Raw genomic sequence first — 21450 nt, forward strand, 5'->3', positions numbered from 1 at the left:
GGACACAGGTGAGCGCTGGGGAAAGGGGGCAGCCGGCGTGGGGTGGAGCGGCCGTGACACGGTGTGAGGAGCCAGTGTGAGCAGCGAGCGTCAGATGGACGCGGACCCCGCCCACACACAGCACCCTCGTGGCCTCGCTGGCCTCCTGCACCCCCGGGCCCTCAGGCTGCCTGGGGCCAAGCTGGGGGTCCCCCTGGGGGACTCCTCCTCTCGCCCTGTCCCACTCAGCATCCCGGCAGCCATGAAGACGAGGAGCCTGCACCACCTGGGGTCTGGGTTCAGGCTGTGGCAGCCAGTACACACTGGCTCCCCGGCTGCCCGTCCTGGGCGTGAGCTCAGGCGCCACAGGACCCCTCCTCCCTTCCTGGCTCTCCCAGCGTCACAGCGGGAATTACCCTGCTCCCTCAGCCTCCCACGCCTGCTGCGTGAGGTCTGCTCCTGACGGGGTCCTCTGGCTGCATTTAGGAACAAGGAGCTCCCCGAGTAACCTGAAGTCCACTCTGCCCAGAGGCCCCACAACTTACAGGATGCCGCCTTCCTGTGATCCCAGGCAGGGCTGCCCATAAGCTTTCTCCAAGAGCAGCCCCACCCCTGCTCCAAACACACCATCTCCTGGAAGTAACAGTATTGCCCCCAAAACCAGGGGGAAACTGAGGCCACATGCCCCCACCCCCACCCGCCCTTCCTGTGCCCACACTGTGGGGACTAAAGTTGGGACAGGGACAGCCAAGATGTGGTGAGGAGGGAGGCCCCACATCCATGCAAAGGTCCCCCCGCAGATGCCCCGGGGAACAGCCCTGGGAAGTTGTCTGAAGAGGGTCAGGGATGCTGTGCTCTTGCCTTGAGGGGCCACGGAAGCCTCGACTGGCAGTGCTCACTGACCTGAGCCTGGTGTGATGCTCTAGCAGGGACCACAGATGCCAGGCCAGATCCCAAGAGCAGATCAGGAGGAACAGCCAGGGCTGCTGTGACCTCAAGCCCTGCAGCGACCCCTCAGCACCATCCAGCCAGGCTCTGGACTGAAATGCTAATACTCGCCTGGTACAGAACAGGCAGAAAAGGGGAAGTAAATGCTCATTCATCACCTACCTATGATGGAATCCCTCCGGAAAACATCTCTATCGAAAATGTAGAAGGACAGGTGACGAAAGCTCCGAGGAATTTCACAGTAAAAGTCTTCTCCGTAAAACGGGCTAGAGAGACAAAGAAAAGCACCAGTTAGAACACAGGCCACGCTCGCGCCTCACCCCCGGTGCACACATGTGTGGTCTTAGTTTTAAACATGCCGTGAGAATGCCCTGCACTGTGTGGCACGCATGAGACACGAACCTGCGGCTCCCTGTGGGGTGAAGGGCTTCGTAGCTGCTCCCCGGCCTCCACCTCCAGCCTTTGCGCTGCACAGATGAACTTCTGTACTGGGCTACCTGGCGGCCCGGAAGCTGAGACCTCCACAGAGACCATGGCCACTGCCAGAATGACTTCCATGCTACGTGCTCAGGTCTAGGTGCAGCCTCAGGGCCATCGTGATGTTTTGAAGGTACCTGGTTTGGGGCAGGCAGTGGCTCCCTTTATGCATTAAACATAAAACACAGCACTCCAGTGCCTTGGACCGCTCCTTTTATCCAGAGATCCAGTACAAAGTCCTGACTGCCCAGCCGCCCTCACTCCTTGGGGAGAGACCCCCGCTGCTGACTGTGCTTAGAGTCCTCGCTCCTCGGGGAGAGGCCCCCGCTGCTGACTGTACTTTGAGTCCTCACTCCTGGAGGAGAGGCCCCCGCTGCTGACTGTGCTTAGAGTCCTCGCTCCTGGGGGAGAGACCCCCGCTGCTGACTGTGCTTAGAGTCCTGGCTCCTGGGGGAGAGGCCCCCGCTGCTGACTGTGCTTAGAGTCCTCGCTCCTGGGGGAGAGGCCCCCGCTGCTGACTGTGCTTAGAGTCCTCGCTCCTGGGGAAGAGACCCCTGCTGCTGACTGTGCTTAGAGTCCTCGCTCCTGGGGGAGAGACCCCCGCTGCTGACTGTGCTTAGAGTCCTGGCTCCTGGGGGAGAGGCCCCCACTGCTGACTGTACTTAGAGTCCTGGCTCCTGGGGGAGAGGCCCCCGCTGCTGAATGTATTTAGAGTCCTCGCTCCTGGGGGAGAGGCCCCCGCTGCTGACTGTACTTTGAGTCCTCGCTCCTGGAGGAGAGGCCCCCGCTGCTGACTGTGCTTAGAGTCCTCGCTCCTGGGGGAGAGACCCCCGCTGCTGACTGTGCTTAGAGTCCTGGTTCCTGGGGGAGAGGCCCCCGCTGCTGACTGTGCTTAGAGTCCTCGCTCCTGGGGGAGAGGTCCCCGCTGCTGAATGTATTTAGAGTCCTGGCTCCTGGGGGAGAGGCCCCCGCTGCTGACTGTGCTTAGAGTCCTCGCTCCTGGGGGAGAGGCCCCCGCTGCTGACTGTGCTTAGAGTCCTTGCTCCTGGGGAAGAGACCCCCGCTGCTGACTGTGCTTAGAGTCCCCGCTCCTGGGGGAGAGACCCCCGCTGCTGACTGTGCTTAGAGTCCCCGCTCCTGGGGGAGAGACCCCCGCTGCTGACTGTACTTAGAGTCCTGGCTCCTGGGGGAGAGATCCCCGCTGCTGACTGTGCTTAGAGTCCTCGCTCCTGGGGGAGAGACCCCCGCTGCTGACTGTACTTAGAGTCCTGGCTCCTGGGGGAGAGGTCCCCGCTGCTGACTGTGCTTAGAGTCCTCGCTCCTGGGGGAGAGACCCCCGCTGCTGACTGTGCTTAGAGTCCTCGCTTCTAGGGGAGAGACCCCCACTGCTGACTGTACTTAGAGTCCTGGCTCCTGGGGGAGAGGCCCCCACCGCTGACTGTACTTAAAGTCCTTGCTCCCGGAGGAGAGGCCCCTGCTGCTGACTGCCCAGCCGCCCTTGCTCCTGGGGGAGAGGACCCCGCTGCTGACTGCTTACAGAGTACATGGCTCAGGCCGCCCATGCGTGAGTCACCAGGAGATGCAGCCGCCCCACAGAGGAGACTTGAAATAACCACAACCCCAATAAAGAAGCAGAAGCCAGTGGGCTTTGCCATTCAGCAAACCTCCCTGTTGTCCTGGGCTGGCACAGGTGGGGTTAGTTTCCTCCCCACGCCGGACCTGCTGGCGATTACCGCGGTGCACGCACAGCTACCACCAACTCAGAACTTAAAACAAGCCCACTTTCATGCACATTGATGCTAAGGTCCAAAATAGGAAAGATGTAAGTTATTCAGGGAGGAACCATTCTGATAGCAAAGGAAGGTCAACGTGCTGGGCCAGGGGGGCGTCCACACAGTCACCAACGGCACAGGCCCCACCCCAGCCACACACAGAAATGAGCTCAGACCCCGCACCCATCTGTAAGGGTGTAAGGGTTGGAGCTACTAGCCTCTCAGAAGAAAATGAGAATGAACCTGCACCCTAAAGTCAGGTAAAGATGTCTTAGATCTGTCACCAAAAGCACAAGTGCCAAAAGAAAAATAAATGGAAAATCAAACTTCATCAAAATTAAAAACATTAAAAACTTTTTTGCATTAAAAGCATTATTTAAAAAGTGAAAAGGGCCAGTGCTGTGGCTCACGCCTGTAATCCCAGCACTTTGGGAGGCTGAGACTAACGAATCACCTAAGATCAGGAGTTCGAGACCAGCCTGGCCAACATGGCAAATCCCCATCTCTACTAAAAATACAAAAATTAGCAGGGCATGGTGGTGGGCACCTGTAGTCCCAGCTACTCGGGAGGCTGAGGCAGGAGAATCGCTTGAACCTGGGAGGCAGAGGTTGCAGTGAGCCAAGATTGCACCACTGCACTCCAGCCTGGGTGACAAGAGCGAAACTCAGTCTCAAAAATTAATAAAAATTAAAAAAATAAAAAGTGAAAAGACAGACTAGAAAAAATATTAGTAAGTCAGTTATCTGATAAAAGACTTATATACAGAATATATAAAGAACTCTTATAACTCAATAAATGGTGACAATTCAGTTTAAAAAGGGGCAAAAGATTTGAACACACATCACCAAAGACAAATGGCCAGCAATGTATTAAAAATGCTCCATGTCATTAGCCCTCGAGAAAATGCAAATTAAACCAGGAGATATGGCACAGGCATAAGCCCAAACCTGGGGCGGGCGACTGTTGCTGCCCGGAGCCCAGGTGGGAGGGGCCCAGAGTCCAGGTGGGAGGGGTCCGGAGTCCAGGCCCCACCCCTTCTCCCTGCAGCGGCCTTAATGACAGGCATTTCATTTGGATTTCACTGATTTCAGTATTTTTATAACTGGGTCAGAGACTGGGTAACGTTTACTCAGAAAACCATTTTTTGTCATAAAACAGTCTTCCAAGGGAAGCCTAAAATGCCTACATTGTTTTAAGCATTTTGGAAACACAGCAGTATCCATTTACACACAAAAGAAACATCACTTTATCTTTCAATGAAGGCAGAATGCTTAGGGACTTCCACCAACTCCATTGTAGCAGCATCCTGGTTAATGAAGGCCCATTAGAAAGTCACGTTTCCTTTAAACACATTCTCGCGTTGGTGGTTGATGCAGGCGAGCCATCCTCTGATCTCCTGCGTCTGCGTGAGCACCGCCAAGATCTGATGTCAGGGACCCCCAGGGGTGTGTGTGCCCACAGGCATGTGTGTGTGGGTGTGTGCACGTGTGTGCCCATGGGTGTGTGCACGTGTGTGCCCATGGGTGCGTGTGCCCACAGGCGTGTGTGGGTGTGTGCATGCATGTGCCTGTACGTGTGTGCCCACAGGCACGTGTTTGTGTGCATGTGTGTGTCCGTATGTGTGTCCCCACAGGCATGTGTGCATGTTCATGTGCATGTGTGTGCCTGTGGGTGCATATGCCCACAGGCACGTGTGCGTGGGTGTGTGCATGTGTGTGCCCACGGGTGTGCCCAAAGGCACGTGTGCATGGGTGTGTGCATGCATGTGCCATGCATGTGCCCATACATGTGTGCTCACAGGCGTATGTGCATGTTCATGCGTATGCATGCATGTTCCCTGGAGCACTTGGGTGCACATGTACACAAAGGCACCACAGATGCGCCCCACACAATGCGCTGCTTTCATAACAAGGCGCAGGGGTCGTGACCCCGCCTCCACCCTGTGTAAAGTCACAGCTGCAGGATCTCGGGGCAGGACGCACACTCCCAAGGCAGCACCCTGTGGCCTCTCTGGAGAAGCTTGGTGCTCTGCAGACAGCATCCCCACTGGCAGGAAAAACCACTATCAACCTCGAAGCCAAAAGGGACAGCAGACGCGCATTTTAATATTCACGACAGGCCTCAGGTGACGAGCTACTCACAGGACAAGCGTTAACAATTAATAGTAATCCACAAAACATTTGGGATTTTTACAACAACAAAACGGCCTCTTCTGTACGTCCTAGAGCAACTTTTAGGGCCACTGAGGCCTAAGTGACGGCAGGAAGCCGTGGTGTTTGAATGTGCGGAAGCAGCCTGGACTTGGCGTTTCCAGCCCCGTTCGCTCCCGGCAGAGCCCCAAGAACCAAGGGCTGGAGGCTTCACTTCCTGCTCCAGAGTGGCAGGTGCCCAGGCTGTCCCGGCCGCGGTGCATCTCACACAAGAAGCCCAGCGGGAGCACGCACAGCTCTGGGCCTTGCGGCAAATGCGTAATCAAAAGGCGTAAATCAAGCTTCGTTCACCGTGGAGGAACCTCAGAACCACCGGCACCAACAGCCAAGCTGCCAGAGAATGGAACGGACACCCTCCATTGGCACAAACTCCAGCAGCCGGCTTGTCAGGAAGCTGCAGCAGCTTCAGAGCAACCCAGGCCTCGGGGTTCACCTGGCCACCTCACCGTGAGACGGCGTCACCATTTCCCGAGAGCCCCCCGCCCCCGCACAGGCACTGAGGACCCCACCACATGGGCCTGTGCCTGCCTGGCAGGAAGGCAGGGAGGAGGAAGTGGGTCGGGCTGGATTGCATGTCTGATGTGTGTCCGATGCATGTCCAGTGCGTGTCCAATGCATGTCTGGTGAGTGGTGAGTGTCTGGTGTGTGTCTGATGTGTGTCTGATGCATGTCTGATGCATATGTGGTGCGTGTCCGGTGCGTGGTGAGGGGCGGTGAGATGAGGATGCCAGCGCTGAGCACACCCCACACACGGGCGCCACGCACCTGGCATTTAACCCTGCACACTTCCTCACCACCCCGATGCACAGGGTGGGAAACCGAGGCACTCCGACATCTGATGAAACGAAACTAACCCCAGGGATCGTGCCGTGACTCAGGCCATGCTATGTTGCTATAAACCGCTTTTACATTTAGAAAGGGGCACGTCCAGTCTGTGGTGATAATTTTATGGAGTTCGTATGTTTTCTTGTAGCTTCCTCTTTCTGCTATTTTTATCTCTTTTTATTGAATGGATTTCTGGTTTATTTATGAATTGTAAGCACCTCAATTTCCACGGACAGGTGTCAGCACCACCAGAAGCCTCACGGGACCCTCCCAGGTGCCCAGCCAGCACGGGCCTCCCCCCAATGAGCCCCCCACTGCCAAGCAGAGTTGCAGTGAGAGGAGCCACTTGTGCAGAGCCTTTGGCAGAGCATCTGAACACCCCGCTACCGGGCAGCGCCCAGAGACACCGCACTCTCAGCCCCGCTGCCCAAGCCCTGCTGCACTACCCCTGGGGAGCAAGACCTCCTTCAGCCTCCACCCAGGAATTTCTCCAGCAACGGCTTTAGAACCTTGCTCCTGAATCGCAGCAGGGGAGGCAGCGCCTTGGGGCCCTCTGTCAGGCTGCCCCCCCTGCTAAGAGGAGCTGTTGTCCTCGGGAACCACGGGTCCCCCCTCCTGAAGAAGGGGAACGTCACACTTACAGTTCCATTTTACACATTTGCAGCTGAGAACCCTGGAGCCAGAACAGGCTCCAGCACAGGTGATGGGTGAGCGTTTTGCATGTCTGATGTCATTTATTCTAGTGGTTCCAATTGCCTATTTTAATGTTTTTCTTCTTGTTTCATATAACTTTTTAAACTCAAAGTAATAAAGTTATTACTAACTTTGTTTCCTGCGGGTCACCTCAAGTCTTTCAGGAAACCAGGCAGGACATCTGCAGGCGGCCGGCCAGCCTTATCAACAGAGCTCTGAGCCACCAACCACTGTGACCAAGCTTCATTCCCACGAGCTGGACGAGCAGAAGAGGGGAGAGCAGCTGGACTCCGGACGCGAAGTCCACACGGTGCAGAGCAGGGGGCAGGGCTGCCTGGGCAGAGAGACTTAGACCAGGAGGCCGCTGGGGAGGCTGCCCAGAGGAGGAGGCATCGCAGGGCAGTGGGGTCCGGAGAGGCGGCCGTGCTACAGGCCTTGCACTCATTTTCATGAAGGCTCTGCAGGATTTCAAGGAAAGCTGGAGCCAGTCTCTGTGCCACAATAGAGGGTTCGTTCAGCTTCTTAGACCTATGATTTATTTAGGGAATAAGAAGGGCGATTCCAGGGACAGTGGAGGCCCCCACAGGAAGGAAACCTCTCCCCACAATGACTGTGCACAGAGCCAGCCTGACACCCAAGGCCACGATGTCATAGCCAGGGAGCCCTGAAGAAACTCCTGGAAGAATGTAAAACCCCCAGCTCAAGGAGGAGAGTGGAGGTGGTTCCCCACCTTCTGGGGGCAGTTAACAACCTCTGAGAATGAACCCACAGCTAAAACCCATAAAACCTCCGCCAACCACACCCAGACCTGGAAGGGGCACCTCTGGCCAGGGCGCTCAGCACGAGGGGACCCAGAACAATGGCTTCCCTGGGGTGTGGGCTCGGCCTGCAGGCTGGAGGCTGGAGAGCTGCCATCCTAGTGCACACTGGGTAAATGCAGGTGTTTCCAATGTGCTGAAGAGGGCAGGGCCTGGCTGAGGCCCTGGGAGGTCGGAGTCCTGGAGGTGGGTGGGGGGCGGTGAGTTCCCAGGTCACTTCCCCAGGTGTGCGTTTTCTTCACTGTCCTGTCCTATTCATTCATTTTAGCACGGAGGCCAGAACCAGCCGAGTGAAGCCCCTGCCTGACCACTCGGGGTGTGAGGACAGGGACGAGGGCCGGGATCATCAGTCAGCTCCTAGAACGGCAGGTTTGTACCTGCAAACGGAGCACCAGAGTGACATCCCCCCAAGACCCCCGAGATGCCATGAGCCCCATGGAGACCACCCACCCGGCAGGGGCCAGCTCCAGGTGCTGCTGCTGCGGCGAGGCCATCACCACCATCCACGCGTCCAGCAGGAAGAGCGGATTCCTCGGGCGTGAGGCTCACAGCTCACGTTGTCTGCACACCTGCCTGACGACCTCTCCCGAACCTGGATTCCCACCACAGAATTCAGCTCCTCGGGTGCTCACCAGCCCATGACTTGTGGCCACCAGACTGGACGGAACACACAGAGACCATTTCCTGTTTTGCAGAAAATCCTGTTGGGCCATGCCAGTCCTAGAGCCAAAACACGGTGTCCACTTGAGGGTCCAGACCTGAGGCCACCCTTGCTGGGACAGCATCTCCTTCCCTCTCAGAGCAACACCACTGATGCCCAGACCAGCAACCATGCCCGTCCTCGCCTGCCCGACAATGCCCTTCCCAGGCCCTGCTCCTCAGAGGACTGGTCATGGGCACCCTGGACTATGCCGACCCGCAGTCCCCAGGGACCAAGCCCTCCTGCTGTGGACACAGGTGACCCTGCCCCTCACAGGGGAGCTGCTCTTCTCCTGAGCCCAGGAGTGCTCTGAAACTTATATCCCAATGAGAACCAAAATCAGGAGTAGAAGTGGGAGTTGAAGGCCAGAGCCTTTTTCGAAGAACTTCCCTAAGCTCTTTTAAATACCTGCATCCAGGCCAGATGCAGTGGCTCACGCCTGTAATCCCAGCACTTTGGGAGGCCATGCCAGAAGCACCACTTGAGCCCAGGAGTTAGAGATCACCCTGGGCAACATAGCAAGACCCCAACTCAAAAGAAAATTTAAAAATTAGATGGGTTTGGTGGCGCATGTCTGTAGGGAAGTGGAGGATTGCTTGAGCCCGGGGTTCCAGGCTGCAGTGAGCTGTGATCACAGCACTGCACTCCTGCCTGAGTGACAGGGCGAGACCCTGTCTCAAAAAACCAAACACCTGCACCTCCTGCATCTTCAGAGCACAGTCCCACCTGGAGGAGCCACCGTCAGGCCCTCCCGCATCTTCACAGCACAGTCCCGCCTGGAGGAGCCGCCGTCAGACCCTCCCGCGTCTTCACAGCACGGTCCCGCCTGGCGGAGCCGCCGTCAGGCCCTCCCGCATCTTCACAGCACAGTCCCCCCGTGCAGCTGCTCCCCCCAACCTAATTCAGGCCCTGGTAAGCTTCACAAGGCCAAGGGGACGTCGGTCTCCACCAGGAAGACTATATGGCACGTCTAAATGTAAGAATCTGTGACAGACGTCGCTGAAGCCCATGCGAGGAGGCGCAGGTACCCAGGAGGCGCAGGTACCCAGGAGGCACAGGTGCCCACACGGGCCTTGCCGGGGGAAGCACGACTTTGAAGATGGGGACGTCCACGTTTCAACGCTGCCTTGCCAGAGGCCAGTTCCCTCATCTCTCAGCCTCAGGACACCGCCCTCTCCACAGTGCAGCCTGTGGGCACAGAGGGCGCTCGGCTGGGGAAGGGCAGTGGCTCTGCCCCCAAAGCGGCCTCCCCAGGACACGCCACTGCCTGGCTCGGAGGTTTCTTCCTCTGCCCTGCACAGTGAGACAAGCACATGGCAGGGCCTCCCACACACCAGGCCCAAACAACTGGGAGCACTTTCGATGTCTTTGGCCCCCGCCAGGCGTGGCTCACTGGACCCAGAAACCACAGCGCTCTCTCTCCATGACTGTTTCAGCTGCCCATCCCCGTTCTAGACTGTGGGAATAGCAGCCGATGAAGCAAAGTCCTGGCCCCATGGAGCCAGCCAAAGAGCACGCAGAACCACGAATGTCCAACGCGGGCAAGGCTGGCGGGGGTGGCACTGTGGCCTCGCTCGGGGGACAGGGAGGCTTACGGACGAGTGAGCGCTTGAACAGCGCTGTGGACGGTGAGGAGACCCGCAGGAGGACAAGTGAACGCATGAATGAGGCCATGGACGGCGCGGAGAGCGCAGGAGGGGTCTAGGCAGAGGGACACCAGGTGCGAAGGCCTCGAGGCAGCAGGGCTTGTGTGTGGTGAAGACGTAGGAGCAAGGAGAAGGCCGGTGTGGCCTGGGCAGGGCACGGCAGGACCGGAGCATGCTGGGAGCCGAGGTCAGAGGTCAGGGTGCAGCCGAGGTCACGTGGTGCAGAGCAGACATTTCACCACAGCAGCTGGGAATGTGCAGGCCCGTGCAAGACACTGGATGGATGGATGCACGGATGGGGCAGTGGGCGTACAGGGAGGAATCACCTGTCTCAGGTCAGCAGCCAGGAGCTGCCCAGGCCTGGCACAGCGGACCAGGAAGGGAAGGTCACCCAAGCCTCCACAGGTGGGGCTTTCTGCAAGCAAGGTGCAGCGGTCAGCCCGAGAGGCCACGGTGCCGAGCAAATCCTGGTTGTCCTCATGGGGACCACAGGAATTCAGTTCTGGCAGAACCAAGACTGCCGGGAAGCCAGAGGGGCTCCTGCAGGAGGTGACGGGCCTGCGGGGACGCGAAGGGCCAGGACCGGACACGCCCCGTTCCGCTCTGCTTCCAGTGAGGCGAGAGGCGGGCAGGACGCAGCTGGAGCCGCGCACGCCCGGAGCTCGGGCCAGGACTGTCCCCCAGCGCTGCGCTCGCCCGCGGTGGAGCTGCAGTGTTATCAGTGGTCAGCTCAAGTCCAGTGGCTTGAAAGGGAGGCAGAGGCCCCACCTTCCCTGAGGCTCCCTGTGAAGAGCAGGAGGCTGGGCCCTTGGGAAGACCCCAGCCAGGCTCTGCCACCTCCACAGCCGGGAGACGGGGCCTCCAAAGCCGGCAGACGGAGCCCCCCACAGCCGGCAGATGGAGCCCCCCACAGCCGGCAGACGGAGCCCCCCACAGCCGGCAGACGGAGCCCCCACAGCCGGCAGACGGAGCCCCCACAGCCGGCAGATGGAGCCCCCCACAGCCGGCAGACGGAGCCCCCCACAGCCGGCAGATGGAACCTGGGCACTGCACACAGAGACATTTCTTCTTCCCGAGACTTCGCACAGAAATTCCTCACTTAAAAGCACTTAGAGTTTTTTCATTTTTTCAGTGGCAAATATTTCGAGGGAATACCACAGAAATAGCCACACCAAAACCCAACTCAGTTCTCCCTTCTCTACCCCCCGCCACGGCCGGGGACGCTGCCTCGATGCACGGAGCTCCCTCCGCCACGGCCGGGGACGCTGCCTCGATGCGCGGGGCTCCCTCCGGCACGGCCGGGGACGCTGCCTCGATGCGTGGGGCTTGGGTTCTTCAGGTCTCTTGATGTTTTTCCTCTTAGAACCACAAACTACGGTTGCCTGAAAAGGTTTCTAAAAACCCCAGGCGCCCAGGCCCACCTCAGAGAACGGCTCTTTAAGGGTGATGGGTTATGAAACAGGAGCCCTTTGGGAGGCCAAGGTGGGTGGATCATGAGGTCAAGAGATTGAGAGCATCCTGGCCAACATGGTGAAATCCCGTCTCTACTAAAAATACAAAAAAAAAAAAAAAAAAAAAATTACTGGGCATGGTGGCAGGCGCCTGTAATCCCAGCTACTCAGGAGGCTGAGGCAGGAGAATCACTTGAACCTGGGAGGCGGAGGTTGCAGTGAACCGAGATCGCACCACTGCACTCCAGCCTGGGCGACACAGCAAGACTCTGTCTCAAAAAAAGAAAGAAAAAGAAAAAGAAAGAAAGAAATAGGAGCTTTGAAATCTATACTAGCCACGGAGTCTAACACGATCCTTAAGCGAACTGCTCATTACAAAGCGTGGCAGGCTGCCTTCTCTCCAGAGGGTTTCTGGTGCCCTATCCACGGAGGCGGCAGTGGGATTCAGCCGTCACCTGTGCTTGCAGTGGTAACTCCATCTCAGACTCAACAGGGGACGTGTCTGCACAGAGCACACGGCGCAGGGGTCGGGCGGGGAGGACAGCAAGGTCAAGCCAGCTCAGGGGACATAGTGGGCGGGGGGCTCCAGATCCCACGGTGGGCAGAAAAGGCGGGGGTCGGACTGGCGCCGTCCTGGACCATGTCCACGTCTGAGGTCTGCAGGCTCCATCTCCCTTTCCACTGTGCCTAACCTTACATCTATAACCTACATCCAGCAAGACACGATTTTCCACGATGAGTTGATTCGTAATTCCATTTATGTGCAAGTTTTTAGAATTTTCCTGTGGGTTTTTTTTTTTACTTACTTATGATTTTAATTTTGTTTGCTTTAAAAAAAACACATGCATAGGAAAGAATGCTTCCTTTCATTTCAATTAAAAACAACAAATTGCTTTTTTTTAAGCAAAAATTCATTGAGGGGGGGCTCGCATTGTACAAAGAAAATCAGACCCACCGGGATGGCTGTGATCAAAGAGACAGTAACAAGGGTAGGGAGGTGGAGACGCGAATCCAAACACACAACTTGTGCGAAGGTCAAGTGGCCACAGCTGCCACGGAAAACAGGCTGGCGGTTCCTCCGACGTTCAACACACAGTCGCCACGGGACCCAGTGGTTCCACCCCCAGGTGTGCAGCAAGAGACATCACAGCCCACATCCGCACGCAGACTCGGACACGCGTGCTCACAGCCCACGTCCGCACGCAGACTCGGACACGCGTGCTCACAGCCCACGTCCGCATGCAGACTCGGACACGCGTGCTCACAGCCCACGTTCGCACGCAGACTCGGACACGCGTGCTCACAGCCTCAGCCATGACGGCCAGACAGTGGAAACAAGGCAGGTGGGCCTCGGCTGCTGAGGGAGCAACAGCAGAACGGTGCTCAGCCCTGGAGAGGAAGGACGCCTGGACCCTGGCCCCACACCACAGGCATCCACAATGTGGTGCCGACCAACAGGCCACGCACACAGAGGCCATGGGCCAGACGCTTCCACTGACACGAAATGCCCAAGAGAGGCACAGCCGGCGACAGAACGGGGACCCGTGTCTGCCGCCCCAGGAGAGGCTGCAGGCCGGAAACTGGAGGATTACAGGGCGCGAGTGTCGTTTTAGGGAGATGAAAATGTTCTAAAATTGGCTGTGGCAATGGTTGCACAACTCTGCAAATATACTAAAAACCACTGAATTGTACATTTCAAAATGGGTGAATTGTATGGTGCTTGAATTATACCTCAATAAAGCTATTTTTAAAGAAACAAAATTTTAAATACGTAAAAAAATCAGAAAGTGAAATCTGGCATTAACATTCCAGGAAACATCCTCCTGGAGTTTCTTCTCCAAAGATATAAAATAGAATAAAATATATAAATGTTATAGGTTTAAAATATACAAAATATAAATATATTTGTATTACATTTATAACATAAATACAATATTTATAATACAAATACAAGTATATTCATACTATAATGACTCATTATATTATAATACAAATATATTAACAATAATAGTAAATATTTATGTTATAAATATATAAGATACGAATGGAAATATGGATAAATTTTTTAAATAAAAGTGAGGTTATGTTCCCTGTGACAGAGTCAGCTTTTTCCTTTCACATCAGGCCATGGGCCACTTTCCAAAGAGCTGATAAAACGCTGGGGTCAGACGGCACGTGTGTGCGTGGACAGCAGTGCCAGGTCCCCCTGCCATGCGCACGCTGTGTGGTGGGAGCAGCAGGGGTGAGCACCCTGGGAACGCAGATCTGTGCAGTGGCTGATTGTCCCCGTGGGATAAATTCCTCCAAGGATGTGCACCGTCCTGAGGCCTTTGAAACACAAAGCCACAGAACCCTCCAGGGAGTCTGGACCAGTGTCCACCCCCAGCATACGCCGTCTTATAAATATTTTTACAGTTTGCTAAACCGGTGGCAAAAACCTGCTTAAATTTTAAACGTCTGGCTCATTGGTGAGGTGGAATGTCCATCTTTTTATGAGCAGTTTTAAATCTCATTTTTTCTTGAAATGCTCTGGGCCTGTTTTCTATTAGAATGACCATCTTTTCATGCTCAGGATTTAACCCTCTGGGAACTTCTGAATGTGTGTTGCAACTTAAAAGACATATTATTTCACAGCATTTAAGGAGGATCTTTTTTGAACTAAGAAAACCCCACAAATTTGTTAAATTTGTCACCAGTGGGTGACTATGGACCTGTGATCGGCCAGCTCTGAAATGAGCTCCAGCAGATGGACACAGCGTCCCAGGACCTGCAGGAGCAGAGGCTGCGAGGCCAGCCACGTCCACCTCGATCACGTCACCTCGTGGGCAGAATGGCCTACGCCCCATGTCCTCCCAGCCCCACCCAGAACCCACGGTGAGCACCCGGCAGGAAGTGGCCACAGCACCATCACTGGAGGCCACGCGGAGTCTGAGGACAGCAGCTTTCCCCCCCATGCTGTTGTGGGGACTCCAGGCTCAGCCTGAGGACAGGGTCAGTTCCCTCCACACAGCACCAACACTCCCAGATGCAAAGCCCAGGCCCACGGACAGCCCCCCGCTGTCCGTGGGTCTCACGGTGGGGGCACTCATTTTCTTTCATCAGCAGGAAGGTCTGTGCTTTCTCCTTCCTGGGCAGCAGAGTTTGAAGCGTATTCCAACAGAAAAATGAAACCGGCTGAACGCTAGGGCATTCCTCCCATCCCCCATCCTGTTCGGTGGCCTGTGCCGGACAATCTCTTCTTTCTGATGGACTCAAAGGGGCCACACAGCCACCAGGCGCCCCCCTTCCCATCAGCAGCTTAACCTCGGGGTATCTCTCGGACAGGCCGGCTTTGTCTCCAGCCGAGGTCAGCAGCAGTCAGATGCGGGATGAATGCCTGGCCCAGGCGGCCCCCACTCACCGCCCGAGGGCTCTGGAACTCTCTTTCCAAATAAAGAAAAAGTGCGGCCTGAGAGGACCGGGCTCGCCTGAAATCCTGCCATGTGGCCTAAGGAAATTAACGCACGCAGCAGCCTCTCCCTCTGAGGCAGAGACCCTGGCAAAGTCTCCTTTCCCTCAGTCATTTCTGGAAGAAGTGCAAATGAAGTTTCACAGAATCAAGCAAACTTTCACGGGGAAAAAAGAAAAAACCTCTTGCAGAAAACAGAGTTGACCTTTAAGCAGTGGCTCTGATGAGGGGAAACCATCTGACATGAATTCCTCCTCCTCCTGGAACCTGGAGCAGGGGCTCAGCTGGGACCAGCAGAGAAACCCCCGCCTTCTCCTCCCTGAGTCACTTCCCAGCATCTGCGCGAGGCTGGCGCTGCCCCATCCCGCCTGTGGCTGCTCCCATCACGTGATCATAAGAAAATAAACCTGGTTTCCCAGCTCTGTGCTCTGCCGCCGGCTCGGGGGCCCATTTCCCCAAACCCTGGGGGGAGCCGGGAGCTGCCAGGGCTGCCCCAGCCTCGGGGTAGAGGGTAAAGGCTGCGTGAAGAGGAACCAAACCCCAAACCGGGTCTGCGAAGCAGCCCTGGGGCTCCCAAGCCAGCCTCTGGGCTGAGCTCTGCGGTCCTGAGTCACTGCCTGACTCATCCTCAGAGGCGCCCCACAGAGAAGGGGCAACTCGGCCAGGGAAAATGCTCCATCTCCACAAAGGACAGGAGGAAAAACACACCCATCAGAAGCACATGGCCAGTGCAGGGCCACACAGCCCTGGCTCCCACAGACCGCAGGCTGGAGGATGGGGGTCCGCGGTCAGCTCATAGCCCACCCGCCACCCAACACTGCAGGGTCACACAGCCCTGGCTCCCAGAGGTCAGAGGCTGGAGGGCAGGGGTCCGTGGTCAGCTCACAGCCCACTCACCACCCAGCACAGCAGGTCTCAGCGGAAGCCCCACACACACTGGGTTGCAGCCTCCTGTGGTTCAAGATGGGTGGGGTTATTTTGAAATGTTGGCAACTAGAGCTGTGAGTCTTCAAACGGAACCCAAAGACTCAGTGAGGAAAGCAGGCGGGCTGGGCTGAGACTCACAGCTGCAGCGGCCGTGGTGAGCCACCTCACCTCCCCAAGCCTCAGTCTCCCCATTTGTTCAGGGGCACCGAGGAGCTGCCCCTCGGCTCATGGGCTCTGTGGTCGCCAGGCACGCCACACACCACACGCCACACACCACTGCACACAGCACCCCGGGACACTGTAGCCTTGGTTCCCGCCTCTCCTGCACACGAGGCTCTTTCCTCTCTCCCACCCCATACCCCCCAAAAAAGAACCACCATCCTTACAAACAAATGAAAATCGGCTGGGTCTTTAGGGCCCGGCCACGACGTGTGACTGCAGCAGTGACAATCAGGAGGAGGCACAACCAGACACCGGGTCCCCTGCAGCAGCTGAGACACCTCAAACCCCAAACCTCCAGTGAGGCCCTGGTGGGAAAAGGGGCTCTCCAGGGAGGAGCCAGGGGCAGGAGAGAGGGCCAGCGGCCGAGGAGCGGGAGGCGGCCGGGCGAGAGGAGGCCCAGGCAGGAGGGAGAAGGGGGGACCTGGCCTTTTCTCCTCATGGGATCCTCGGTGCGGCCCCCTTGTGACAGGCCCAGCCTCTCCCTGCAGTGGCCCAGCCACAGCTCAGGGCCAGGAGGCTCCTGCAGGCACAGGCGGCCGATGAGTCCCTTCCAGGCCTGGGCCTGGGGCAGCCTGCCATGTGCAGTAGACACTCAGTACTCACAGAATACGAGCAACCTCATGCTCTCCGCCGGCTGAGTTCCTGTGCGGGTGAGAGAACCCCCTGCATCATTCTGACACAGGTGCACTCCTGTGAGCCAGCATGACATGGAAGGACACACACATGCAGGTAGAGATGGAGATGCTGGGCCGCGCTTGGGGGTCATACAGACAGGACCAGGGGCTCTGACCTGCTGGGAGATTTGGGGCCAGCATTCCAGGACTGAGAGAACAGATCCCTGGCCTGGGGTGCTCTGGGGCTGAGGATGGGCCCCCACCTGGGCTGAGGATGGGCCCCCCTACCTGGGCTGAGAACGGGCCCTCCTACCTGGGCTGAGGACGGGCCCCCCCACCTGGGCTGAGGACAGGCCCCCCGACCTGGGCTGAGGACTGGCCCCCTGACCTGGGCTGAGGACAGGCCCCTCAACCTGGGCTGAGGATGGGCCCCCCACCTGGGGCACTCTGGGGCTGAGGACGGGCCCCCCACCTGGGGCACTCTGGAGCTGAGGATGTACCCCCACCTGCAGTACTCTGGGGCTGAGGACGGGCCCCCCACCTGGGGCACTTCTGGGGCTGAGGATGGGCCCCCACCTGCGGACACCCCGGGGCTGAGGATGGGCCCCCACCTGGGGTACTCTGGGGCTGAGGATGGGTCCCCTACTCCAGCAGTTCTGGGATGTTCTGGGCTTCAAGAAGCCTCCAGTCATGTTAAGCAGGTTTTTGTTTAAGCTCTAACTTGAGAAAGAGTGAAAATAAATGTTCATGGGAAATGTGACTTTTCATGAGTCGCCTAATGTCAAAGTCGGTGTTTCCTAAGTCAACAACTTGGTTTTTATTAAAAGCATCTGAGAGAATGAACCGTCTGTCTCCCAAACCACCAACTTCCTCCTGCCCCTTTCAGTTTCTAACCCCAAATAACTTCTCCCCTCCTGAAAAACTTTGGAGCTGTGGAGACATTTCTTGGTTTAGTCATTTCTACTACACAAAAGTACTATTTTGGGGGTGATTTACATCTTGCAGTATGAACAGAAAGAAACCTCCCTGTCTTTAACAAACACCCGCTGCGTGCACACAGGACGGGACGGGCTTCCACCCAGAAGAGCTCAGAGCCTGCCCCTCAGGGCTGCCAAGTGAGGGTCCCTGGTGATGTCTGATGTCCTCTTCTGCCTGGGAAGACCCAGCTCTCCTCGCTCAGCAATAGAAGATCTATCTGTTCCTTGACTTGTAACTTCTAATTGTACATAAAACACACAAACAAAAGAACAAGAACTCCCCCATAATTCCACTTCTCAGAAATCACATCACATTGACGTTTTTGTCTGCGTATCCACATCATTTTGGGGGTGCTCATGATTTTTTAAACAAAAGAACTTTTCCTACAGACACAGCTTTGTAACCTAACGCATAACCAGCTTTCAGAGCAGGAGTTCAGGCCGTGGCACCTCTGGGTGGAGGAGGCACAGAAACCGGCCACGCCTGCAGTTTCTTCCTGTTGTGGCCACGGCCCCTTCTCCCCGAGATGGGCATGCAAATGAACCCTGCAAAGGACGCAGGGGCAACTCCACAGAAAGGGGGGGCCAGGGCTCCGCGTGGGGCAGAGGGCTTTGCCCAGCCTCAACCCCAGCGGCAGGGGGTAGGGTCAGACCCAGAACCCCAAGGCAGCGCCTCCCTGAGCCAGGACTGTGCGTGGATGAGGGTTTGGGGAGAGGTCGGCCATGTGGGCGCAGAGGAAGCAGGCAGGGACAGACACCATTCCACGTCCTTACGTGGACGGAAGGAAATGAGGACACGACACTTACTGAATATTCTTGCAAATGACTGGACTAACCCAGAAGGAGAGATTTAGGTTCTGTTGTGTGTGACGCCAGCTGTTCCTTTCTGCTGGACAAGACGGTGATTTCCACTGCAGCGCAGCCTTGGGGAGCAGGGTCATCTCCTTGTTTTAGGGTCGTGGGTGCCGGCCCAGGGGAGGTCCAGGGAGGGAAGCTGGTTCCCAAGCCCCAGCCCTGCCAATCCAATTTCAGGGAGCCTTTTAGTTTAAGTAAATAAGGAAACAAATAGTGGCTGCCCTTTAAATGATTAAAAATGATTGCTCTAAAAGGTATGGATTGTGAACACAGTTCACTCTCAACCTCAGAAAAATATTTTTCTAGTAGGACAGAAACTGCCAAAATCACTTCCTTGGAGAAGGGCCAAGGCCAGAGAGAAAGGGCTTGTTCTCTGAAACGTGTCCACTTCGATGCGTTCTGAAGTTAAACCTGTGACAGATACTGCCCTTCAACCTCCACCTTGAAAAACACAGAAAAAAGGGAAGACAGAGGACGCTCTCCCCAGACGTCGGCTCAGCACTCGATAAAGAGGCCCCACAGACTCCAGGGCCTCGGACGCGCGGCCCAGGGACCCGGGCCACACGCAGGGAGGAGGCTTGGGGGACACAGGCCCGAGGTGGAGCTGGGTCGGTAACCTCCTTAGTGGGAAAGAGGGAAGAAGAGAAGCTGAGTTCCGCCTTTCCTTCCTCACACATTCCATTTGCAGCTTCCTGCTGAGTCAGACGGCGATATTGGGCAACAGCAAATCAAACTTGACCCAAGTGCTTCTCCCCAGGGAATGTGAGAAGGGGCTCCTGCCCGGCTGCAGACCCAGCGGCCAGAGAGCACCCTGGGGCCCTTCTGAGCTCAGAGATGCAGACGTGGGCTTTTTTCTTTCCACAGCGACTTTGCCAAATGAACGATCAGACCTTAAAGGTGACACTGACCTTGGAGGAAGCACACGGGGGGCTGGGAGACTCAGGGGCCGGGAGACTTGGGGGGCTGGGAGACTCGGGGGCTGGGAGACTTGGGGGACCAGGAGACTCAGGGGTCCAGGAGACACTGGGGCCGGGAGACTCGGGGGTCGGGAGACTCGGGGGTCGGGAGACTGGGGGGTGGGAGACTGGGGGAATGGGAGACTCGGGGACCGGGAGACTCGGGGAGCCGGGGGACTTGGGGGGACCGGGAAACTGGGGGGCCGGGAGACTCGGGGGCTGGGAGACTGGGGGGTGGGAGACTGGGGGGGTGGGAGACTTGGGGACTGGGAGACTCGGGGAGCCGGGAGACTTGGGGGGACCGGGAAACTGGGGGGCCGGGAGACTCAGGGGCCGGGAGACTCGGGGGTTGGGAGACTCGGGGGGCCGGGAGACTTGGGGGCTGGGAGACTGGGGGGTGGGAGACTCGGGGGATGGGAGACTCGGGGACCAGGAGACTTGGGGGACCGGCCCCAAAGTGGGTGCCACCATGGAGCAAGGAGGGGGTGGTGGCCAGGACTAAACTCCCCAGCATGCGGGGCAGCCCTACCTGACACCTGCCTCTCAGGTGGATGTTGACCAATGACTAATACAGGACTCTGTTAATGCATGTGCACCGATGGAGGGCTTCCGACCACAGATGTAGCGTGGATTCCAGCTGCAAGTTTATGAGAGAGCCAGCTTTTGGGTTCAAGTACCTTTCCTGCCAACTTTTTGTATGGGGTGGGTTGATTTGCGTTTTGCCCTCACACTACAGGGGCAGCCAGCCCGCACAGCCCTCCAAATGGACAGGGCTGCTGGCGTCCACACTAAACGGCGCCACAGTCTTACACGTGGGCAGGGCTGCCGGCGTCCACGCTAAACGGCGCCACAGTCTTACACGTGGGCAGGGCTGCCGGCGTCCACGCTAAACGGCGCCACAGTCTTACACGTGGGCAGGGCTGCCGGCGTCCACGCTAAACGGCGCCACAGTCTTACACGTGGGCAGGGCTGCCGGCGTCCACGCTAAACGGCGCCACAGTCTTACACGTGGGCAGGGCTGCCGGCGTCCACGCTAAACGGCGCCACAGTCTTACACGTGGGCAGGGCTGCCGGCGTCCACGCTAAACGGCGCCACAGTCTTACACGTGGGCAGGGCTGCCGGCGTCCCTGCTAAACGGCGCCACAGTCTTACACGTGGGCAGGGCTGCCGGCGTCCACGCTAAACGGCGCCACAGTCTTACACGTGGGCAGGGCTGCCGGCGTCCACGCTAAACGGCGCCACAGTCTTACACGTGGGCAGGGCTGCCGGCGTCCACGCTAAACGGCGCCACAGTCTTACACGTGGGCAGGGCTGCCGGCGTCCACGCTAAACGGTGCCACAGTCTTACACGTGGGCAGGGCTGCCGGCGTCCACGCTAAACGGTGCCACAGTCTTACATGTGGGCAGGGCTGCCGGCGTCCACGCTAAACGGCGCCACAGTTTTACACGTGGGCAGGGCTGCCGGTGTCCACGCTAAATGGTGCCACAGTTTTACTCTCTTGGAACTGTCCCACATGGGTTTCTCTTTCTTTGCTATCAGTCTTTTGTTGTGTGTGTTTTGGGTTTTTTTGAGACAAGGTCTTGCTCTGTCGCCCAGGCTGAAGTGCAGTGACGTAATCATGGCTCACTGCAGCCTCAACCTCCTGGCCTCAAGCAATCCTCACACCTCAGCCTCCCAAAGTGCTGGGATTACAGGTGTGAGCCACCACACCCGGCCAGGACCATGATTTCTATTTCTAAATTCTTCTGAAATATCTGAAAGACAACAGGCCCCCATTTCTCAACCTCACCTGAAAGAGAGGTTCCCAAACAGATTCTCCTCCCACTGGCTCTGATTCAGCGGGTCTGAGAGGATCCCGGCCTGAGAAAGACTGCCAGTAATTCTCCAGGCCCACAATCCATAGGCCTCTAACAACAGACCATTTAAACA

The 21450-nt window shown here is 57.1% G+C and overlaps 1 protein-coding gene across 8 annotated transcripts in view; it reads right to left on the reverse strand.

Annotated features, from left to right (window-relative positions):
- Positions 1-21450, reverse strand: part of RASA3 (RAS p21 protein activator 3) — a 171054-nt gene that overhangs the window by 88182 nt on the left and 61422 nt on the right. For 7 of the 8 annotated variants that reach the window (XM_003832117.5, XM_034937080.3, XM_034937078.3 and 4 more), the window contains one exon: positions 1090-1193. In XM_003832117.5, the coding sequence (XP_003832165.1) occupies positions 1090-1193 (104 nt within the window). Of the gene's footprint in view, positions 1-1089; positions 1194-1329; positions 1475-21450 lie in introns of those variants that run through there. The other variant, XM_034937082.3, reaches the window with a different exon arrangement.

Source organism: Pan paniscus, chromosome 14, assembly GCF_029289425.2.
Source record: "Pan paniscus chromosome 14, NHGRI_mPanPan1-v2.0_pri, whole genome shotgun sequence".
Classification (NCBI taxonomy): domain Eukaryota; kingdom Metazoa; phylum Chordata; class Mammalia; order Primates; family Hominidae; genus Pan; species Pan paniscus.